The sequence below is a fragment of the Ixodes scapularis genome, unplaced genomic scaffold (assembly GCF_016920785.2).
Source record: "Ixodes scapularis isolate PalLabHiFi unplaced genomic scaffold, ASM1692078v2 PGA_scaffold4__175_contigs__length_147842914, whole genome shotgun sequence".
Taxonomy (NCBI): Eukaryota; Metazoa; Arthropoda; class Arachnida; order Ixodida; family Ixodidae; genus Ixodes; species Ixodes scapularis.
In genome coordinates, this window is record NW_024609879.1 from 45,142,100 (window position 1) to 45,157,950 (window position 15,851).

Here is a 15,851-nt window from a genome sequence, read left to right on the forward strand (position 1 = left end):
AAGGATCTGCGTTAACATTTTTACTTTCCCTAACTAATTAGCGTGTGGAGTAGTATGGCACATCAAAATGGGGCCATTTAGTTGTTCTTTCAAAAGAAACAGGTTTCTATAATCTGGGAAAAAGATTTAAAATTAGATTCTTGGAAATACAGTGTATACTTGGAAGGCATTTAAATGATGAATCTTCTACATCTATGTCACATTAAACGATGAATAAAAGAAGAAATCCCAAATATGCAAAATATGCCCCACATCCATGGCTATTCTGTAAGTTGGTGTACTCTAACTGACGTCTATTTTTAGTTCGTGGAGCCTTTTTAACATGTCTGCTTTTCAATGGAGGAATGTTTATATTGGTAAAACACAGATAGTACACCTCACATCTCCAGCAGAGAAGGCTTTCTTTGTGTTCTGCCTTCATAAGGCTATTGCAGTTCCTTCATGTTTGGTATTTATGGTCGCATTGTTCGGAACATAAAACGTGCACGCTGGCTCAGGACAGGATTGAAACTGTAGTGATGCTTACCGACAACCATCTGTTAAGCGAGACACCTATAACATTGTTTAAAGTGTCTCCAGAGCTCTTGAGATCTAAAACATATGCCACAATACAGTTGAATTATGTAAACAATGCCTTCTTTGTGACGAAGACTGATGCAAGCAGTTGTACATGTTAGACAAAAGCAACCACCATTCCCATAACTATTTTTCAGAGCCCAGCAGCTTGTGATAAAGCTAAAACCTACGTTGAAATTTAAACTATAGTTCTTCGGGTATTCACGAGATTCTGGAACGTAATCCTCTGCACTAAATTTAATTTCTCAATGGTGCTTGGAAACCATTGATTGCCGGTGATTGATGGCACATGGGTGCGGTCGGCAAAGAGTAGATGCACCAATGCCAAGACCGAGAAGGGTTCCTCTGCTTCCTTTCGAGGCAGGTATTGGCACCTCGATCTTGAAGAAGTTTAGAAAGCCCCGCTCTGTAGTGTGGCAGGTGGAACTGCACCCCGTGCAAGGTAGCACGGTCAGCGGTGATGTGGTGAAGGAAACCGTTGGCCTTCCCATCAGGTGCCTGGCGTCCCTGGGACTGCAGCTGGCAGTGACGGCTGCTGAGGCGGAGGCCTACGTGCTGGTGCTGGGCTGCGGCATGATCGACTCAGCCTTCCACGTGCGCGGCATGCCCCGCTTCCGCCAGGACATGGTGGACTTCATCAGGCCCAAGTGCGTGGCGCCGCGATTCGGTCGCCCGTCCCGAAACGTTGCCTACTCGCCGTACACCGTAGGATTGCTCGCTTAGCAGAAGTCATGGCCCAAACTTAGAAAATGATCTGGTGGAAAAAAAAAAAGCAAGTTCCAAAAATGTTTAGATGTGCCTGCTTTAAGGGCACTCTACTCTATTTAAAAATGTATAATAGCACCAAAAACGAGGATTAAGGCACACTTTCGACTGCGGTTTATTCTGTTTTTGGAGTTTTATCTTTGCCATAATCAGAGGGCGTTTTTTGGAGTTTATTTTTTGTCGGAAATTCAGAGTTTATTTTTCCTGGATTGCTTAATTTTGCAAAGGCTTCTATTAGAGAAATATCCGGGTGTAAGTTTGAGCTTGATTCGCAAAGCGATTGTCTCAATATTTCTTCAGCTGGATTTGGTGTTGGTGCCCTTGTCACTGGCAATACTGACTTGTCCCACTACCAAAGTTGCAAAGTGGCTTTGATACACCTCGAAACCTTACAATCGACAAACCCCTGAAGGTAGTCGCTGGGAGGCTCATATTTATCCCGTCCCATCCATCAACTGCGTGGTAAAGGGTGCAATAATGAAGCTTCAACTGCCCGACCCCCTTACCCCGTCTCTGAGATCTGTATGATTCACAGCTTTCGCTGGTGCAAAAACATAACTTTCCTCCCCCGTCCTCTAAGAAGAACCAGTAGTATGGCCTAAACTGGAAAGCGGAAGAGTGGCTATTGTCGTGACCTAAAACACGTGTTGTCCTGCAAACCTTCACGAGATAAGCGGTAATATTGCTTTTGTCAATGGTCTGAAGGTAAACGTTCGGCAGCCCTCTGCCTGGTTAGGAGTAGACATGAAGCGAAAAATAGGGACTAACCAAAAATTTAATAAACATTTACAATGGTCTGAGATTCAAAAAAAAAACTGAGGTGGCATTTTCTCAAGACCATTGACCTTCTCACTGTCCAAACTTAATTTTAAGACGCCCTTTTTTTTAAAAAAAAGAATTGGGACATGGAAATTTGGAGTTTATCGGATACATCCAAATTGTCAAAATTTTTACCGGCGGGAGTTTTTTTTATTTGAAAATGCGGTACCCTATCTTTACTATGGGCTCGGTCAGCCTGTGCAGTCATTATGTCGGTGCAAAGCTTGTTTGATATAATCAAACTCTTTTTTTGGTAATGCAACCCACTTGTTTGTCTCGAATTTTGTATGCCCCATGAACTTGCTTGTTTCAGTTTTCTTTCTGGTTGGAGTGTTAGTAATAGGCAACACAAACAATAAATGCCCACCAAGAAAGTAAACAAGTTTTGCATGATGCTGACATCATCTTAAAGCACATGCCCTCATGACAGCACAACATTATTCTGAAGCATGGTGTGCGGAAGCTATGTTTTAGATTAACAACACTCTACTTGGGCATGACTGCCAAATAAGCTACAGTTAATAGTAATGACACTTAAGCCACATTGTTACTTGAAATAATTGTTGTTAGTTATCCAGAAGCGAACTTTGTGTTTTCCTGCCCTAGGCAGTGTTTTACAGTCCCTCCACTCCCCATCGGGGGTGGGGGGGGGGGCATAGGGAAGTAGCTCAGTTTGGAGTTACAATTTTCAAAAGTAGCTAGATTTTGAGCTAGAATTCCCAAACTAGCTAAATTCGGAGGTAGATTAAAAATGAAAGAGCCATTTAAATTGAACCGGGCCACAAATTGGCTGCTCCCGAAAATTCCTCTGCCCTAGGCAGCTGCCTACTCTGCCTGTTGGTAATTCCACCCACGCAGTCATCCAAAACTCGATTCGAAAATGCAGGAAGTGTTTTCCGGTTCTCCAAAAATCTTAAAACAGTCTGGAACAGATTATATAACGACATTGCCCTATCTTCCCGACGCCATGTGTGAAGCTCGGGAAGTAGCGTTTCCGAACTGCCATTGCTGCCAATTGCGCCCGCCCCCTGCTAAACGGGGGCCCCTGCGAGACGTCGGCGCTCCGAGGGTCGCGTACATCTAGTGGCCCCGCCACGACCTGTCCTCGCAGGTACCTGGGGAACCTGAAGGCGGTGTTCGACTACCTGCTCAGGTTTCACCTGCTCCCCGTGTTGCCGGCCGTCATCATATTCAGCGGACTCCAGGAGTACATCAGGGAAGCATCCACCGTAAGTGTGATTCCAGATAAAACGTTTACCACGCCCAAAAAAGTGCTCCCTCGATTTCCGTCAGCTGACATTGTAGAAGCGTTGCGTGCCCACTGGTGCGGCGGCAACAGCGGAGGGTGTGGCAGGTGGCCGTCGTGCCGCCAGTCCTTCTTTGGCTTGATGGTCCACGGAAGTTTCGGGCAGTCGGTGGTCGGGGTGCCACGACGACGGCGACGCTCGCTTTTACTTTTTATTGGTACTCCTGGCACCGACTGCCAGGATTGCGACATCCCACGGTGCAATGTTAGGGTTTCTGCGACGCCGTTTGCCGCTGCCTTGGGTCCGCTTTTGATGTGTGGGCACCTCAACAAATCGTTCTAAACTGGAGCAGAGCCGTGTATACAGAGAGTTTGGTCAATGGGAGGCACGGGCAGAGCGAGGGCGGGCAACAGACTCGGAAAGAGGGCTTGACAGGCTCTCTTGACCAACCAGAAGCCGAAAAGAATCCCCTAGCGGTGGTAGCAGGAAACAGTTTTAATAAGCGTGTAAGAGTAGTAACCCTTCATGGTTGAAAATAGAGTGCACGTGATGTTTCGATCATGATCATGCAGAGAGATGTAAGGATTGAATGTGCTGATCAAACTCTGTTTTGCTCAAAGAAAGTGCGACCACTTCGACGGCAGATTCTCGGCCCTCGGCGCTTGGCGTACAGATTGTGTCAATCATTTCGCTAGTCGCACTCTTCCACCATGATTTTGGATGACAGTGATTGAAACATCAGGTGCACCATATTTTCAGTCACCGAGAGTTACTCCGACACACTTAATAAGTTTGTTTCTCGCAACCTCTGCCAGGGTATTATTTCCGGCTTCTGGTTAACCAGATTGAAATTTGTGAAGATGCCCTGCAACACGCCCAGCCTGCCTTCGGCCACTGGCGTCTCCTTATTTGTCTCCTATGCTTCCCCATGAATGGCCAAACTCTACATATACGGCTCTCAACTGGAGGTAATTTAGGCGGCTATAGCCTCCCGTCTCGTCTCTAGAAGATGTCGTTACGTCGGCTTGCCCACTAAGCCGTGTGTACTTGCCGGCCTTCCGTCGTTGGAATCTACTGCTAAGCTTGAGGGATTAAAATTTATTTTCCGATTCATTTGTGATAGAGTTAAAAGTAAAAAATCTGACTATTTTTAAATGTGTAAAGGCGGATTGTCGGGGCGCCGTCCTAGCGCGCTTATTCCAAACCCATCCGTTCGTAATGACCGGTTTAAATTTAGTTTCTTCCCCAAAAGCAAATGGGGTGTGGAATGCTTTGCCCGATACAGCTGTGTCATGTATACATCTCCCGGTGAATTTTTAAAATGCATCGAAAATCTTGTTCGATGGCCACTGCACATTGTGATTTGGTGGTGACATTTTCTTTTTGTGTCTATAAAAATGATTCTGTGTTACTTCATTTTTCTTTTTGTTTGGTATTTTTTGCCTTTTCTTTCATGCTTTGATTATTCCTGGTTTTCTTTTTTACGTTGTGATTTCCACCTCTGTAGTTGCCCTCACGGGCTGACAGTTTTAATAAATGATATGAAATGAAATGAAAAGAGGGTGGGATGGGGCCAACCGCACCAGTCGGAGACACGTACCAGCATTGTAGTTGGTGGATAATGCGGAAGGTTCTTGCCGCTGACCCACTTCGGGAAAGACAAGATGCAGAGCTGTGGCCGCATGTCCCGGTGCTTTACGGTCCCACTCGGCTCGGTTGGCAGTTTTCCACGACGTCTGTAAAAACTTCAAAATTTATTTGAGACTGTCAAACTTGAGCATACCTGAAATTTGAAGAGTTTGAACTTTGCATACTTGAATAGAGAGTATAGATACAAAATTGTCTAGTTTTGAAAACTTGAAAACTCGAGGTTGTCCAACTGGAATCTTTGAAAAACCTTGGAGGTCTCTATCTTCGCTACTACTTCGGACCTTGGCAAGATCCAAAAGTTTCTCTATTTCTTTTTGAAGAATCAAATCTTGAGAGGTTTGCAACATCTCTCAAGCCAAGCACAATGGGGTGTCTGACCAGTAGTGTGGGGAGAATTTCGGGCGGTTCCACAGCGTGGTATTGTCCTTTATAAACTTGCAGGAGCTCACGCTCTACAGTGGCTGTTATTCCCTGCGAGTCTTAAAGGGATACTTCGACGAAATCTGAAATATTCCCGTCGTGTTTCAAAAATAGGTTGAATATGATCCACAATATCCGTAAATGGCAATCACACGTTTGTATTTTGAGTTTGGTGGCTGTATTTTTTGTTATAAACGGCCCACTCTGGCAAGCGCTCGGAGAAGGCCCAGCGGAGACCATGTGACATCCAACGCAATCGTGATGCAGGTCGTCTCGGGACGAGCAAAGCTACGGCGAGGCTGACGTCGAGAGGATGGTTTAGTCGTTCCAGCCACCGAAGCGGCTGCTTTTGTACGAATTTTGAGTGACGGGTTAATCTTCTATAATCTTGTAGGGGGACAATAGCGACTTCTGCGACACACAAAAGGCATTCTCGGGAAGAGGGGAGTTCCTCCTTCCCCTCTTCTTTCGTCGTGGCCGGAGACGAGACAATTTCTGTCACTAGCTGTCAAGGTTCCTAGACGAGCATTACAAACGAGGCGTTAGCGACATCCACCAGGTGCTCTTTGCTAATCGTTTAATTAGTTTTAAAATTCCTTTTCGAGATTTTTTTTAACAATATATTGGTATGTTCGATGTGATACTGCTCCTTTGAACACATATAGACCAAAAAATGAGCGCCGAAATTTCGTTGTAGTATCCCTTTAGAACTTCACTTTTAAAAAAAGTCTGAGGAAGCTGGAAATAGACTTGGAACTTAGAAATTTATTTGTGCTAAACGGATGTGCATGGTCTTGAGCATTAATGGGCTAGGTTTCTATCAATGAAACATTAGCTTTGCATTTATGCCCTCTTTGATCTTGCAAGCTTGTAGTAGTACTATATGTACCTCTCTCTCTTTTAAAGGAGCTGTGCAACAATTTGAGGCATTTGCATAAATTATTGTGGAAGTTGATGCCTGACTTTTCTGAAGTGAACTACAGAAAACAGATTTTGCCTGGATACTCTAGTTTTTATTTTAAAAAATGAAAAAGATCCAGGTTTTTGCCACCTCTCAACTCGTACGCCGTCTTCCGGGTCACCTGCACAGTGACGTTGATGGGGTAGGCGCGAGGTTCCGGAAAGGTTCTCTCTTTAGAGCCATCAGTGAGCAGCGAGAACTCATCCGTTCGCGACCGCGTGACCACATGCTGGCGGGCGCCGCGCGAACAATATGGCGAAAGGAGGAATGTCTCATCTGGGTCCGGCCATACTTGTTTGGCCCTGTCCCCCTCCCCCTCCGGCTTCTGGCGGCTGTTTGCGGTAGCAGGGAGAGCTGACGGTTTTGTGGACCTAGGATAGATGGCGCCACTAAAACTCCGTATAATAAAAGTTTTGTCGATGATACCAGGCTTTTGATGCATTTATATATATATGTTCGAATGACAAGATTTATAGAAAAGTTACCTTTTATCGAGCAGGTATTCGCACAACTTGCTATCTTTCTACAAAATTCCCCGTTGACGTCACGCCGCGTGTTTCTCATGGCCGCCACTCGCGGCTGCAGGTCGGGGAAAATTCCAAGTTTTGCCTCGCTATTACGCGGTGGAATTGCAACATTTCAATAAAAGGAGGTGTGTTTTCTGTCATTTGTGACAAGGTGAACAAAATCAAAAGCAGAAGATGCCAATTCTTTCAACAATAAAATCGTTGCACAGCTTCTTTAAGGGTCGACAATCTATGGTTGCTCGCTCGGCAACAGAGGCTCTTTGGTGACTCTTTCGTCGCCTGTCGTGACTCTTTCGTCGCCTGTTGAATCTTCTGCTTTCCTGAATTTGCAGGATCCAAATGGAGACCAGACGATTGCGAGCCTTTTTGCCATGCTCAAGGACTTCGCCAACTTTGCCACTGCCAAGACGTAAGTTCTAAGTGTGCACTGTGGTGCGCCATTTCCTCAAAATAATTATTGATTTTTCTATTACAGTGCCTTAAACTTGCTGTGCCAGTGAAAAGATGCTGTAGTATCTTTGTTTCCTTCTTTCTTCTCCTTCCCACACCTATTCCTGCTGTTTTTGAGGAAGAAACTTGTTTTTCTTACCCACACTTAGTCCTTTGTCTTTACAATTGGGGATGGAATATTTCTGATAGAGGTACACTAGTTCGCTTAGTATTTGTGCTCAGCAATTTCTATTCTGGTAAATCGAGACATAGATATACTTGTGAAACAGAAATGCCAGTCGTTTTATTCATAACAAGTTAAGCGCTGAAACAAAGAGAGGTCAGGTTATGATGGTAATGCAATTAATGCAAAGGTGCAGGTGGCCTGGACAAAACAAACTATAATTATCCCTGAAGAAGGGGAACTAAGGACAAACACAACTCCAAACACAGCTAGGTGACTCTTGCACACAGAAAACATCCGCTTGTTTCTGGAACCAGGGACCTCTGTTTCCAGTGGAGAGCTCTACCAACTGCGCTAACCAGGAGTTAGACATCACTAGAGCAAACGGGTTTTATCAGCTATTACCAGTCCAACACCAACAAGGTTGAACGGCCTGCATTATAAAGTTATGTTTAATGCTATTAATGCCAAGGTGAAGGGAAGTTGGACAGAATAAATTATAATAATCCCTGGAGGAGGGGAGCAAGAGTGACAAAAGACAAACAGAAATCTCCAAACACAACTATGCGACTAGTGCGCGCCGAAAAAAAAATTCACCTGGTCCTAATTAAACAGATTTTTGTCAAAACTTTTTTTATTTTTGACGAACATTAATTTTGAGGCATTCCTGTCCTAATTAAATAGAATTTTTTTTTTTCCTCTAGGTTTAGTGTTTTTTTAATAGCTCTCACATATTTTGAGTTCCATGTTATCATTACATACGACTGGGGAAGGGTCAAAAAAGCCCTCTGCCGCTGGTTTTCAATAGTTATGTGAAAGACTTTTTTGTGAAAAATGTTGAGATATTTTTTTGAGGAGTAATTGATTTCCAGCTTAGATGAAGCACGACCATCCTCTGTTTCCCTTCAAGGGCGAGCATAGCACAAGGAGTGAGCTTCGGGCTTTCAGCACCTCTGCCAAGCATGTGCACTTGTGCAGTGCGAGCACTGTTCGGAGCAGCAGGCTTGTGCTTGTAACTTCGAATTCGCTCGCAAACAAAGTGAAGCAAATTATATAACACCCTCTAGGAGACTAATGTCTCATTCTCTGTGTGGAATATTTCACTGGGATACCAGTTGACTGGAAGTAGCAAATCATATACTGTCTCTGTGGTGGTCAGTTTATTCTTTTTGTTGGAGACTTCCTCTGCATCATTAAGGTCTAGGTTTTTTTCTGTAAATATTTTTTCTTGGTAGCTAGACTCTTACAGGTCTTGTTTTTGTTTAAATATAGGATTTTCACCCGATGGCATAAATGGAGTCGAGAAGTTGCATCTCCTGCCACGCTTGGCGGAGGGGTAAAGACGGGACCAGGATGCGGCATGTCGAGCTGAATTCGGTGTTTTCGAGAGAAAGAATGAGAAAGAAGGGAAGGACGAAGAGAGAAGGCAGACGATTGGTTAGGCGCGATCGTTCTGCCGCGACGGGTTGATTGTGGTTAAAGTTGCGCACAAAAAGGCAGAGACACTGGAGGGGAATCACGTAGACGACAGACAAGTGCACACTCAACTCACATGTATTGGAAGAAAGTAAGAAATACATGAGAGTTGTGAGTGTTCACTTGTCTGTCATCTACGTTTGTCCCTCCTCTGTCCCTGTTTCTTTGTGTGCAACTTTAGCCATGTTTAGTCTATAAAAACCCACCCAACTGACCACCTTGCGACGAGTTCAAAGTTTTTCAAGTGCTTGTCAGCTTAATCCTTTTTATACACTGTGCGGTGCCAATGCTTTTCTGCCAAGTAAAGCAAAAAAAAACAAAAAAACTACCGTAATATCTTGAGGTAGCCCACCGACTATAAATTGAGAGCAAGTCGAGTAAAAATAAAGACTGGGCTACTTACTACCTTCCAATGTGCGATCAAAAAAGTTGACAAAAAAAAAATATTGTAGCTTTTAGATTGGGATTTGTCAAACTTGTTATCTCAGGAAGGGGAAATGAAGCAAACATGATTGTCCTTCCCTGTCATCAGTGTCCTCTTATCTCCTGCCGTAGCTAGCTAACCCCATTTTAAGGGATGTTGCCATTGGCCAGGGCATCATATTTATTAAAAATAAACTCTTTTGTGTTCTTGAAAAAAACAAAACAAAATAGCATATCATGCCAAAAACGGGTGGGGCATCTTTCAGGACTAAGCTCCTTACGATTTAGAATGACATGCGCAATTGCGTCTGTCTCCTCTTTGCACAATGCTCACATTGTATCTGTCTTCAACTTTAACCCTGCACGAATATACAAATTCGAATCGAACAGGAAGTTCCCGAGTAATTCGATTCGCAAATCGAATTCCTAGTATTCGGGCACTCGAACATTCAATATATTTGGCCAAAGACGCGCGGTCGGCGCGGAGCGGACAAACGATTAGTTTTGCCTCCCAATGTTAGCGCTGTGATGTTAGACAGACCATGCGAGAAACACCTCTTGGTGTTTCTCGCGTGGTCTGTCTCGCATGCAAATCCATTACCATTCCACAAAAATCTAATGCACAGGTTAGAAAAAAGAAAAGTAACGAATGCCACAATCTTTATAGCACGCAGATTTACTCACGATCGTGACGCAATCTAACCTTGAATCACAACCGAAACATCCCATTTGCACCGCTTCCAGAAAAGAATTGTTGGGAGGCCGGAATTCCGCGCCATGCCTAATTCTTTTCACGAGTAAAGCCCCTCATTTCAAATTGATGCGCCTATGTAGTGTGGCTCTCGCCACACTCAGAGAAATCAGCGACTGCAAGATAAAAAGAGGACTACGTTAACCACGTTCACGAAACCAGCCAAGTTGTCGTCGTCATTCTTTTGGAACCGCAAGCCGCAAATTTTGAATCGGAGTGAAACGGAATGGAAAAATAGCGTGCCTAGATTTGAGAGTGTTTCCAACCGTTCGATAGCCGCGTTTGAATTACGAACTGCGAGAAGGTGAGAAAAAGACGAAAGCGTCGATCGGACAGGTGTCTTCGTTTTTCTGCTTACTCGCCTTCTTTCCACGTGACAACACAACACAGGCGCACTTATGGCCAATCTGCGCAGGAGCCGTCTCCGTGGTTTCAGTTTCGCTTGCTTCCTCTTTTGAATGTAGGCTCTCTAAAACAGGATAGATGGACGAGGAATAGATGCATAGCGGCAGTTGCACGGTGACTTGCGCCACCTAACCACATGTTTTTTTTTTCTTACTTCAGGTTTTATTGTTTAAGCCTGTTTACTCTGATTTAACAGCTATCTGTTTATTTATATAAAATCAAATCCCGGGTGCCCTTCCGAAATCGCAAAATGCCCCTTTTCTGAGATATGAAAAATAATAAGAAAGACATGTCGTGGTGTTAGGTCATAGTTTTAACGAAAAAAAAGGCTAACGCATGGCTGTAACTTTGGGTTTTTTGTGACGCTTAGGGTAGACAGATTACGTTTGCGCCATAAAATTGAATCTTTAGTGCCCAGCGTCCATCAGCAGCTGCTTTTCTTTCACGCCACCACTGCGGCGCGACATGACAGAGTTGAGTTCGTTTTTAGATTTAATGCGCCCACTGCACGTCCTCCATGCCTGTTAGTCTTTGGTCAAAATGTATTATATTTACTGCCTTTGTGCTCTCAAACAATGACCAGCCAACATCCCCCTGAACTCCCTCGTTTGCAGTGTTCCCATGTGCCCCTAGAGCTATCCTGCCAACGCTTTTTTGTCTCGTCTCCAATTTTGGCTGAACTTCAGAACATGCACAAGACTGCTTTACCAAAGGTCAATCCTGGTACCATTACTCCTTTCATTACTCCCCGCACCCTTTCGTATTTATTGAAGTTCCATAATGGCCCTGTGTTTCATAATGGCCGAATTCCTTTTTCCCTTGCCAATTATATATCTCTCATATTCCTTGAGGTATTTCTTTCCTTCGTTGATCCACACTCCCAGATATTTGTACTTGTCGTACATATCTTTCTCCATGTTCTGTATCTTTGAAGGCTATCCCTTGATGTCTATTAAAGAAAAACAGATACCGTGATTCCAGATTTTGTTTTGTTGAATTTAAATCCGAGCACCCCTTTCGCACCACAGGTTCCAATCAATTTCTGCAACTCTTCTCGGTCATCTGCTAAGAGCACAACGTCATCTGCATAAATTAGGCCTGGGAATTTCTGCCTCCGTTTTCCCTCCCTCCATGTACGATACTCTAAATCCTAATTCACTTTGCTCTAGTCTTTTCTCCATTTTTCTTAGTATATCCTGAAAAGTAGAGGCGACAGGGGGCATCCATGCCTAAGCCCCCACCTTATCGCTGCTGGCTCTGGTTTCAGCCTCCCATGTTATAGCTAATCTACTGTCCATGTACACTTCCTTGCAAGAACCTCACCAATTTCATATTTAAACCTGATTCCTTCAACTCTGCCCACAAAATTTCCTGATTGGCATTATTGTATGCTCCCTGTATGTCTAAAAATGCTATCCATAAGGGTTTGTTGGCATGTCTGCGCTATTTCTATGCATTGCGTGACCGCATACGAATTATCTGCCGTTTTTGTATCCTTGCGAAAACCATTCTGCAGTTCTCCCAACATTTATTCTGTTTCTGCCCATTTTTCTACTCTACCGTTCACTACCGGCATTGCTAGTCTGTATAGGACAGATGTTACCATCATGGCGCAGTAGGATTTTATGTTGTCCCTGTTGCCCTTATCTTTGTACAACCACCTCATCCTGCTTTGTCGCCTCATCCTGATGTTGTCCTGCCTCTCAGTGTCGCTAGATGGTACGGCAAGCGAGCCGCCAAACGGCTGGCAGAAATAGACCAAGTATGTATAACCGAAGCAAAAAAAAAGTAGCCAAACACAGAAACAGTGTGTGGCACTCCCTGGTATTGTTTGCAAGGCCCCTTCTGCACTGCTTCACTGCATCGGTGCCAAGACGGGTAAGCGTTCCTCGAGAAGTTTGATAGTTCCCTCTCTGTGTGTTGCAGGGGCCAGCAGTGCCGGCTGTTCGTGTCCTGCCACGACGGGCCAGCCCGTGCAGGGCTGTCGCTGTGCCCGACGTACGTGACACTGCCCTTCTTCGCCTTCCCTTGGAGGTGTGACCCCGAGGCACAGGGCAGCGCCCGCTTTCACCTGGTCCACGGGGGACCACGCCCCACCACGCTGCGCTTCCGTAGGGAGGGCAGGCAGCTGTGCTTCGAGGGAGTCACCCGCTCCTAGCCCGCTGCCCGCTCTAGTGCTTAGCGCGGCCCGTTCTAATGGATTACTGGTACCAGTGCTGCCCATATTAATGATCTATTGGTGCCATTGCCACCTGTTCTACTGGTGCTGGTGCCATCCACTCTTGGTTCACTGACATGTTCTAATGGTTTCCTGGCACCTGTTCCACCCATTAGAACTGTGTCATCCCTTCTACTGGTTTACTGACACCAGTTGTAATTGATTACTGGCACCTGTGCCATTCTTTCTAACAGTTTTTGCTTGCTCTGGTACCGCCCATTCTAATGGCTTAGTGGCACTGAGGCTGCCTGTTTGAATGGTTTACTTGCACTGATGCTGTCCATTACAACAGTTTACTGGCACCAGTGCCGTTCGTTTTAGTGGTCTATCGGCTTCAGTGCAGAGGACAGGTCGGTCTGCTCGTCAACTAGCTCTGTAGCCTTTCTCGTCTGCTGCTAGCAGACGAGAAAGGTTGCTGGTCATAAGCAACCTTTCTACTGGTTTATCAAGTAGCCTAGTTATTCAACAAGTTTATTGGGGTGCTGGTCCGCCTGTCAACTTATTCGTTCACTGGGGTAGGGGGACGGTGCCATTTGCACGAAAGGAAAGCAGCTGTACAGCTGGAGGCGTTGCTCACTCCTAGTCCGTTGCGTCACTGGTCAACTGGGGTACGGCAGCTCAGCTCTCGAGTTGGCTATTCGAAAGAGGCAGCTGTGCTCGGTTGCCGTTTCGTTTGAGGGGACGGCAAGCTTGCTCATGGGGAAAGCACCGATTGAAGTTCTTTGACTGCTCCATTGTTAACTCACTGTTTACTGGTTTACTCGTGCTGACCACCCTCGCGAACCGGCTCATTAGGGTGCTGTGGCGGCGACACTTGTGGGGAAGGAAAACCAGTTCATCGAGAAAGCATTGCCTACTCCTGGTTTACAGGTGGTGTAGCCTAGTGATGAACTTGCTTAGTTGGGTAGGCTTCATTGGCTTCCTCAAAACAAACTGTGCAGAACTCACCAAAGACAGTATGAAAGAGAGCTTTGTATAGGCTAGTGCATGAGAAGGCCGCAGCTCTGCGCGCTGTTTCGTTCGTGTCCCAGCCATGGTTGTGCTTTTTTACACTCTCGGGTGCGAGAGTTTTGATCTGGCTTGACAGTGTGATACATAGCAGCAGTGCCTTCAGAAGCAGAAGGTAGCCCTCCTGCGGCAGTGTCGTCTGCTCTTCAACCTATGTCTAGGTGGGCTCATCAATTTACCGTAATTACATGTGCTTCACATGGTGCCAATGAGCTGGTTGGTCCAATCGATGGTCACTAATGTGTGTAGTTGTCATTTTAATTTGAGCTGGAGTGGCCGTCACATTTTACTTCCTCACTGGTGAACAAGGACTGTCATCCATAGGCTCGGCTACTAGTATGTAACTCACTATTTCATTACCTCCACATTTAGTGACTTTAGGTGGCTGGACCACTTGAGGGTTTTAGTGGAGACTGCTGTCGTAAATGAGTGAATGGGCCATTTGCTTGTTTCTGTTCCCAAGTACTGCAGAGGGTTATCAGGAGCGAGGCGGCCCTCCTTTGTTGGTGACTCGCATACTGGTTTCTTGTGGCAGTCAGTATACTGCCAAAGAGTGTGGCTTAAGGACTGACAAACCTACTCCTTCACTGCTTAAAGGGGTGCGTAAACGACGTGAGGGACTGTTGTCGATGCCGCTACCTCTATGCATGTCGGAAGTGCCTGCATTTGTTTTCTTTTTTGGTGGCTAGCAGAGTTAATCTGCCTCTGTATTTCTCAGCTATGGCAAGATGCGGTGGAGTGGCGCATAAGCCCCGAGCCTGTCAACGGGACAATGACTGTGCTCACTGAAGCTGTGCTTGAGTCCACCCGAAATTGGTTGCACACGGTGCCGCATTTCAGCTACGAAACACTCGCCAGGACGTTACAGTGCCCGTTTCTGTGTCTCGTCCCATGCGGGAATTGCAGTTTTGGGGCCGCCTACACAAAGTGCCATCTGATGACACTTGCACGTGGCCTCTTGTCACAACCAGTATTTTCACAACTCGTCGGCGAAGAGTGCGGCTTGCCCCCGTCAACTGTCGGGCTTTTTGTCAAACTGTGTGCCCATGTGCCTTCCTTGGAGAGGTTAGGTTAGCAGACGTCGGTGCGCCCTCATCCATTGTGAAGGGAAGCCTGGTGGCTATGTGACAACCGCTGTGCTACCTTGTGATATTTTGTACGGTGCCGGTGTTTGTCAGGGAGATGTTGGATCTGCAAGTTATACTACTGTGTGTGTGCTGTTTTGACGACATTGTATAGCTAGCTCGAGTTGCAGGGTATAGGTTACGGCGGTCGGACGAATTTTATGCGTACGCGATGTGTTGCGTGCCTGTCGGGGATTGATTGTGAGCAGTGCGAAGCGAAGTTTCTAGTCTTATTGCAATTTTTAAGTGATGTTGTCCCATCCTGCCTGAGCAGCGAAGGGTTGAAGACTTACAACACTGGACCTCCAGGTTGGAAAATGCAATTCTGCAAGACCGGTGCTTACCAAATGTAGTCATTTTTTCATCTTTGATGCGTCGCCTCATACTCATTTTCTTTGGTAACGTCATGCAGTGTGTGCCGAAAACGATGGCCGTGTGTTCCGAGTGATTTCACATTCCAAGTTTCGTCGTGGAAATAAATTTCCATGCTCATTGTATGCTTTCTCTGCTTGCTCTTTAAAAGTTTGTACTCCTGGAAACTATAGAGGCAGCCACACTCGAGTGAGTGGCTCTGTTGTGCGCACCCGTCCCTGTGCCGTGCATTCGTTCAGGATAACATGCTGGTTCTTCTAGCCTTGACTTCACTCGCAGAGACTTTTTACCAGGCAGAAATGTTCACCTTGCCTTTCTGCACCCCTTAGTGACCCTGGTCAATAAGAGAAAATATTTATAAAAGACACTACTTTTCACCAAAGCTGCATATGAAATAAAGGCTTGCAAATCCAATCAGCAGGAGATTGGAGAGCAGGCATTCGAGTGAGTAGTAATAAGTGCCTTTATGATGTGGAGCTCATGCTAAAGCTTACCT

At 45.6% G+C, this 15,851-nt stretch overlaps 1 protein-coding gene across 1 annotated transcript; it reads left to right on the plus strand.

The window, feature by feature from the left end:
• Positions 1 to 865: 865 nt before the first annotated feature.
• LOC8032766 lies at positions 866 to 15,480 on the plus strand. The gene is made up of 5 exons (XM_042293556.1): positions 866 to 885; positions 1,071 to 1,223; positions 3,272 to 3,389; positions 7,298 to 7,374; positions 12,560 to 15,480. Exons 1-5 carry the CDS (start codon positions 866 to 868, stop codon positions 12,789 to 12,791), a joined length of 600 nt encoding a protein of 199 aa, XP_042149490.1. The 3' UTR covers positions 12,792 to 15,480.
• The last annotated feature ends 371 nt before the right edge of the window (positions 15,481 to 15,851 follow it).

Excerpts from the sequence above, each read along its gene's own strand:
- LOC8032766 (XM_042293556.1), top strand. The coding sequence starts at position 866 with ATGGGTGCGGTCGGCAAAGA. Across the intron at positions 886-1,070 it reads ATGGGTGCGGTCGGCAAAGA|GTGCCTGGCGTCCCTGGGAC; the intron begins GTAGATGCACCA and ends CCTTCCCATCAG. Across the intron at positions 7,375-12,559 it reads AACTTTGCCACTGCCAAGAC|GGGCCAGCAGTGCCGGCTGT; the intron begins GTAAGTTCTAAG and ends TGTGTGTTGCAG.